We start from the raw sequence: 7936 nt of genomic DNA, 5'->3' as shown, positions 1-7936 counted from the left end.
AATTTATATGGAACCATAAAAGACCCCAAATCTTGAGAAAGAAGAACAAAGTGGGAGAAATCATACTACCTGATATCAAACTATACTACAAGGTCATAGTAATCAAAACAGCATGGTACTAGCATAAAAAAAACAGACATATAGATCAATGGGACAGAATAGAGAGCCAAGAAATAAACCCATGCCTTTACTGTCAATTAATTTTTGACAAAAAATTCAAGAATATATAATGGGGTAAAGATAGTCTATTTAATAAATGATGTTGATGTTATGTGCAAAAAAATGAAACTACAACACCTTCTTATACCATATACAAGAATAAGCTCAAAATGGATTAAAGACTTACATGTTAGACTAGAAACCATAAAAATCTAGAAGAAAACATAGGTAGTAAAAATCTGAGACATTTCTCATAGCAATATTTTTTCTAATGTATCTCCTTGGGCAAGGGAACAAAAGGACAAATAAACAAATGGGACTACATCTAACTAAAAAGGTTTTGCATAGCAAAGAAAACCATCCCAAAATGGAAAACAAAACAAAAAAAATAAATAACACTGCATGGAAGAATATATTCACCGATGATACATCTGACAAGGGGTTAATATCCAAAATTTACAAAAAACATATACAACTCAACACCAAAGAAAACCCAAACGATCCAATTATAACATGGGCAGAGGACCTCAATAAACACTTCTCCAAAGAGGACATACAGAAGACCAGTAGACATATGAAAAGATGCTCGATGTTATAAATCATCAGACAGATGCTAATTAAAACCACAAGGAGAGATCTCCTCACACCTGTCTGAATGCTATCATCAATAAGTCAACAAACAATAAATGTTGATGAGAAAGTGGCGTAAAGGGGACCCTTGTGCACTGTTGGTTGATGCAGCCCCTGTGGAAAGCAGTATGGAGGTACCTCAAAAAATTAAAAATGGAACTGCCTTATGACCCTCCGATTCCACTTCTGGGAATATATCTGAAGAAACCTGAAACACGAATTCAAAGGAATATATGTACCCCTATGTTCATTGTAGCATTATTTACAATAGCCAAGATTTGGAAGCAGCCCAGGTACCATCAGTAGATGAGTGGATAAAAGAGCAGTGGTAAGTTTACATAGTGGAATACTACTTGGCCATACAAAGGAGGCAGTCTTATCTTTTGTGACAGCATGGATGGACCTAGAGAGCATTTTGCTAAGTGAAATAAGCCAGTCAGAGAAAGAGAAAAGTACTATATGATTTCATGTACACATGGAATCTAATGAACAAAATAAACTAACAAACAAAATAGAAGCAGACTCATAGATACAGAGAGCAGTTGACAGATGTCAGAGGGCGGAGATTGTGGGGCTGGGTGAAAGGTGAAGGGATTAAGAAAAAACAAACAAACTCATAAACACAGACAATGGTATGGTGATTACCAGAGGGGAAGGGAGTAGGGGGCGTAGAGGAGGATAAATAATCCTTGTGTGTAAATAGAGGTATGGGTAGATATGCATGTATGTACATATAAAACATTTAGACATCTATGTGAAAATCACAGGCATGCCTTCAAAGGTTTCAAGGGGAATAAGGTTGCTCTGTTTTGCCTTGTCATGTCAATACCCGTATTCAAATCCCATGGGCTGTTTTCCAACGTGCAAGGTTTGCCACAGCCGTAAGACTCTTTCAAGCCAATGGAGATGACGGAGTTAAAACTCTGGGGATTAACATGGGGCTGGCACACAGCTTCCTGCTACCCTGAAGCATTTGTCTAGGAGCTTAAAAGGGAGGTGGGCAATCGAAAAGTTGTCCAAAATCTATCTCAGGAAGTACCCTACTTCTCAGAGAACACTCTGGACTTGAGGTTTTGGGGCCTGATCCTGCCCAGTTCTACATTCTGTTGACTCACCTTCTACCCTCAGAGAGCTAAAAATTATGCCTGTCATGTCTCAAACTGATCTCTTCAATTATGAGGGGACCGTGGGAAAGGGAGTCGATAGAATTCCCATTTTCCAAGACACGGATGCCAGCTGGATGACCTAAAAATAATAGCGTTTTCATCTTCATTTGGACTTTTGGCTGCAGTTGCCTCACAACTGAGTCAAATTATATCCAAGTTCTCAGTGGGTCGGTTTTATAAATGAAATATGAATATTTACCCAGCGAAAGCAAGAGAGGGGCACATGGGCAGACACTGGGCACTTTTTTAAAAATCTACTATAAAATGTCATGGCCCCAGAAGCCAAGATCATATCTGTTAAATTAAGATCAAATTGAGTTATAGATGTAAACTTTGGTGTGCAGTGGCTGCTGTAAATGAGAAAACACAGGAAATGATGATAGTGCACTCCCCATACTCGGAGTATTTGTCTGTAATTCAGAATGTGTCTCTGTTTGGAGCACTGGTGTTAGCATGCTTTCTTAGCAGAGACTAGCACAGCAGTTTGGTGTACCTTATGAATGCATATTAACAGCACAGGCATTTGCATATCTGGAACTATCGTAGAAAATGCATAACAAAATTTCTTTTGAAAGATTATTGTACAAACACACCGAATCCTTGTTAAATCTTGACATAACAACTTTTTGTTTTCCTCCTTTTGGGGGGAAAAAAACAACTCTAAGATATTCAAACAATAGATTAATGCATAGAAAGCCTCCACACAGAGTCTTTCTGCACGACCCCCCCCCCCCCCCGCCCCACACCCCAGCACATCACCACCAGCACCAAAGGATTTTATTTCATGTTCAAAGGCAGAACTAGAACAGCCCCAAATGTTTTCATCAGAAACTGTTTCTCATTTGTCTGCGCATTGCAAAGATCAAATACAAAATCTCTTCTTGCTCTGAGCTGCGTTGGTGATCATTTTCTACTGACATGTCATGTTCTCCATTCCTTGGATTTTGATTGTCTCGTTCCTGAGGCCTGTCATACAGCGCGGCTTCTGGAGAGTTTGCAAGTTTAGAATATGGTGCCACATGCAGCATTCATGATAGGGCTGTCTGCTTTGTGGCTCGTGACTCTGATACTTATGTTGCTTTGCATTTTAAAAATTAAACCACACGAGAGAACACACAAAATTCTGCCCTTGGTCTTCCTAGAGAAATTCTCCGTGCTGACATTAAAAGTGTGTGCAGCTTGTAAATCAAAAGCTCTATGAAATATACTCAGTGCACCCATTCCCAGTCATGTTCCCTGAAGCAGCACATTTTGAAAGGCCTTGGTGATGTCCGATTTTTAAAAACCATGAACGAGGTCAACCTACCTATTTTAAGTTATGGATTTATGGCCTTCCTTTTATTTTCAATTTGCATTTGTCATTAGATCATTGAGGGGATAAAATTATCCTCCTTTACTTAGCACGAGTCTCCTTTTCCTCAACTTCTCCATCTTTTCTCGGACTGTCCGGGCAAAGGCGAGTCACTGCAGAGGGCCGGAAGTGAGTGCGGAATGACAGAAGCAAAACCGAATTTAGTTCCAGGTCTCCGGTGCCCATCTGGAGCCAACGCGCATTAAAGCAGCAGAATTCTAAACCTTTCAAAAACCGGGATTTATAAGGGGAATGCTAACACAGATTCAACAGTTACAACTCTGCCAGGGATTACTTTAATACCAAAAGCATACTGTCTCACTTTGGAGAAAGCTTACTCCGTTGTCAAACAATAAAGGTGCTGTTGGTCTACGTTCAAACTTTTCTTTTTTAAAAGCACCCTTTTCTCTTTACTGACAGGCAATCTGGAAATAAAATGTCCTTTTTGGGGCGGGTGGGGTGAACGGGGGATGCGGCAGGGGAATAAAGGGAAAGAGGGGAAGGTGGAGTTTGCCTCTGGCTTCACAGTTTGTTTTCTTTATAAAGCTTTGTCAGCCCCGCTGAACTGTTCTGCCTGCTTTTGTTAAAAAAAAAAAAAACCAAAGGGAGTGCGTGGGGGGGGGGGGGGAGGCGGGGGGGTGGAGAACATGGGGAAAAACAGATAAATATGAAATAAATCTGGCAGGGAAAAACAACTGGACGCGAATATAAGAATGACAAGCTATTTAAGTAGATGTTGGGCTAGAGGGAGAATAATGTGAGAAGATTTTTAGGAGAAAGGGAAAAATCTGGAAGCTCAAAACAAACAAACAAACAAGAAAGCTAACCTTTGATTAAAATACTCCGCAGAATGCCAGGGAGAGACAGACAAAAACCTAAGGGATGATTTTTATGTTTATGGTGCCTGAAATGAAATGAGAAGGAACAAGCGAGTTCGTGCTGGAAAGAGATAGGGGCCAATAAAGAGTGAAGTTGTGACTTTGGGGAGAGGACACGAGGTAGCTGGAAATTGTTCACGGTGGACTCGGAATTGCCTCTGCATTTGAGACACAGACATAAAGCATCTCTCCGGGAGAAGTTGTCGAAAGGTACCTGCACATGTAGAAAGGGGAGCCCCTGCGGGTGCCTCTCACAGACCCCAGATGGAGACACTGTTCTTTTATTCCAAATTCCCGGGAAGCACAGAAGTCTTACATGTTAGTGAGAGAACACACAGACACGCACCGGTAAGTTACACGCCATGAAACAAAACAAGGAAATAAGGAGACCCCCGTCGGTCCCTGTTTGCTTACACAAATCTTAGTTTGGTTAAGTATCTCAAGACCATGTTCTGATTTCAGCTCCTTTTCACGGCGCTCTTTCCCTGGGTACCCAGGTGCACAAATGGGAGGGTGATCTTCACAAACCGTCCACAGCAGTGACAAAAGAAACCCCTCGCTCACACAAAAGCCCACCTTGGAAAGGAATGGAATATTAACGACTACCTAACAGTTGCACCGTTGGCAGGGCAAGGCTGAGCACTAGCACAGCTCTTCCTCCAGATTGCCCGTGGAGCCGGAGCAGCCCGAGGAGAAAGGCACCTACTGTCTGTGAAAGGCTCGTGCGGATTTTTTCCCCTATCAGTCTAACCTTCTGTGTTGATGCATGAATGCTGGTACCCACTTACAGGGATGCCAGATGATCAGTGCAGAATGAAGGTCCCAAGAGAGAGGATCACATGGTTCTCTCTGCCCTGTGACGTCACTAGCAGATGGCATGGGTACCAGCTCTGGCAGTTGGCATCAATGTCACTTTTTAGAGATCAATGAGATAGTGCAGATACACACACAGATCTAGAGACTCCAGGCGACGATGCGACACTCAGCCTGAAAAGATTTGGAAGATCCAAAATGAAAACTGATTATTGAATGAAATTAAAACCTAAGGTAATATAAATAAAGATATGCTTCCATTGATGCTGGCTTTGCATGCAAGTATTTAAAGATACAGTGTCACTGTCTTATAGTATTTATATGCTCTTTGCCATTTATAAGTTATCATATTTCATTCTTAGGATGTGATTATCACATACTTTCACTGCTACTCTGTAACACTGCAAGTATGTGGACAGGACATTACTAAGAGAGTGTGTGTGTGTGTGTGTGTGTGTGTGGATTGTTAAATTGAAAAGTGTCTGTTTTATTTAACATGTTTATTTGTTTGTAGACTTTAGATGAAAATACTTGCTGTTTCACCAAACGAAAGCCAAAATTGCATTTGAAACGAATGATTTTCCCCTTTCATTCAGGATTCTGAACACACGTGCACAATTGCAGTCAGAATCCTTGGACCGCTCCTGTCAGAGATTAGCTAGAGGGAGACTTCCGTGGCTTGCAGAACAAAAACACTACGCGAGTGTTTTGTGTCCGGGATAATTTGAACAGTAGTAAACAGACAATTATGTGTAGAAAAAATGTAAATGTAAATGCAGTCTCAACATTTTCTTTGATTTAAAAGAATGCCAGTGATTTTTATTTGTTTAATTTATTTAAGGAGTTTATTGCAAATTAGCCAAATCCTCCCCCACCCCCTTTTTTGTGAGAAGGCTGGGAAATAGTGCATTTTTCTTTGCTGATCAGAAAGAAATCAGTTTTAAAATGGGCTCTGGTTAATTTTTTCTTAGATTTGTATATTGCAACGGCCACTTATCTAAACCCACAGTTACATAACACAGCAAATAAAGTTAAGGCTTTTATTTTTAAAACCCACAAATTCATCAGCAAATGGAAAGATAACACTTTTTATTTTAAAAACTGGTGTCTCCTCTCACTTCCTACTCGGGAGGGATTGGAACTAATGAAATTCTGCATTGCTATATCATGTTTTGCATTTGCTTAAATTCCACAGTCTTGTTTGTGTATTTAAAAAACAGTAAAAATTCAAAGAGAAATGGAGATGGGGGTGGTATTACTATTCATGCCTCATGTTTTATTTTCTTTTGCTAATTTGCCTGTGTAAGTTAATCCTATTGCATGTACTAATGTTTATTATAATTATTAGTCTGCCCCAACTAGAAAATTATATTTAATGTAAAAAAAATTAGTCCCCAAATCAGTCTTTTTCACTTTTTTTTGTATTTTCATGATTAAGTCATTCAATATGTTTAAGTGTAAAAATGCAAACACTTTAAATATTGTGCTGGCATTTTTTCAGGTAATTTAAGATAAGAGAGCCATGCTAACACTCCCGTTTGATGAGTCTGTTATGATGCCAGAACCCCAGATGTGCAGAAAGTTTTCTAGAGAATGCGAGGACCAGAAGCAAATTAAGAAACCGGAAAGCTTTGCCAAACAGATCGTCCTTCGAGGAAAGAGCATCAAAAGAGCCCCCGGAGAAGAGACCGAGAAAGAGGAAGAGGAGGAGGACAGGGAAGAGGAAGATGAAAATGGGTTGCCCAGGAGGAGGGGTCTTAGGAAAAAAAAGACGACCAAGCTGCGCCTGGAGAGGGTCAAGTTCAGGAGACAAGAAGCGAACGCGAGGGAGAGGAACAGGATGCACGGCCTCAACGACGCTCTGGACAATTTGAGAAAAGTGGTCCCCTGTTATTCGAAAACCCAAAAACTGTCCAAAATAGAAACTTTACGGCTGGCCAAAAACTACATCTGGGCACTTTCGGAAATTCTAAGAATCGGCAAGAGACCTGATCTGCTCACGTTCGTCCAAAACTTGTGCAAAGGTCTCTCCCAGCCAACGACAAACTTGGTGGCAGGCTGCCTGCAGCTCAACGCCCGAAGCTTCCTGATGGGGCAGGGCGGGGAGGCCGCACATCACACAAGGTCACCCTACTCCACCTTCTACCCTCCCTACCACAGCCCCGAGCTCACCACCCCCCCAGGACATGGGGCTCTGGATAATTCCAAGTCCATGAAACCCTATAATTATTGCAGTGCATACGAATCCTTCTATGAAAGCACTTCCCCTGAGTGTGCCAGCCCTCAGTTCGAAGGTCCCTTAAGTCCTCCCCCAATTAACTATAATGGGATATTTTCCCTGAAGCAAGAAGAAACCTTGGACTATGGCAAAAATTACAATTACGGCATGCATTACTGTGCAGTGCCACCCAGGGGTGCCCTTGGGCAGGGTGCCATGTTCAGGTTGCCCACCGACAGCCACTTCCCTTACGACTTACATCTGCGCAGCCAATCTCTCACCATGCAAGATGAATTAAATGCAGTTTTTCATAATTAATGAGGAAAATGAAAATAAACAGTGGTCATTCACCTCCCCCGTCTAATTAAGACAAAGCAGATGCTTGTGGGCTGAGTAATTGGCACGGCTCTATCTAAGGTGTTTACTAGTTCCTGGAGTGTGTTTCAACTATTGTGAGAATTTTCTATGTCATAATAAATCTCTTTTCTTATGAGAGCTTCTTTTCCTTTCCTTTTGTCTGTAAAGCACTGTGATTCTGTTTCTACTGGAAGGATTTTTTTTTCCTTGTTTTCTTTTCTTTTAAATTCACTTAATTTGTTTGAAAAAAGGGGTGTCTAAGAATATACTGTTGAATAAAGACATGCACACAGCATAACTCAATGTCTATTTCAGTTGTACAGTAACTATAAAAATGCATGTGATTAAAATAAGATTAATAAAA

General features: G+C 40.9%; 1 protein-coding gene across 1 annotated transcript; it reads left to right on the top strand.

Annotated features, from left to right (window-relative positions):
• Positions 1–4973: 4973 nt before the first annotated feature.
• Positions 4974–7710, top strand: NEUROD6 (neuronal differentiation 6). Its single transcript, XM_070425175.1, has 2 exons — positions 4974–5231; positions 6499–7710. Exon 2 carries the CDS (start codon positions 6520–6522, stop codon positions 7531–7533), a length of 1014 nt encoding a protein of 337 aa, XP_070281276.1. The 5' UTR covers positions 4974–5231; positions 6499–6519; the 3' UTR covers positions 7534–7710.
• The last annotated feature ends 226 nt before the right edge of the window (positions 7711–7936 follow it).

Source organism: Myotis yumanensis, unplaced genomic scaffold, assembly GCF_028538775.1.
Source record: "Myotis yumanensis isolate MYYU_CA2020_CCGP unplaced genomic scaffold, mMyoYum1.0.hap1 SCAF_9, whole genome shotgun sequence".
Classification (NCBI taxonomy): domain Eukaryota; kingdom Metazoa; phylum Chordata; class Mammalia; order Chiroptera; family Vespertilionidae; genus Myotis; species Myotis yumanensis.
This window is presented reverse-complemented; position numbering and strand designations above follow the sequence as displayed.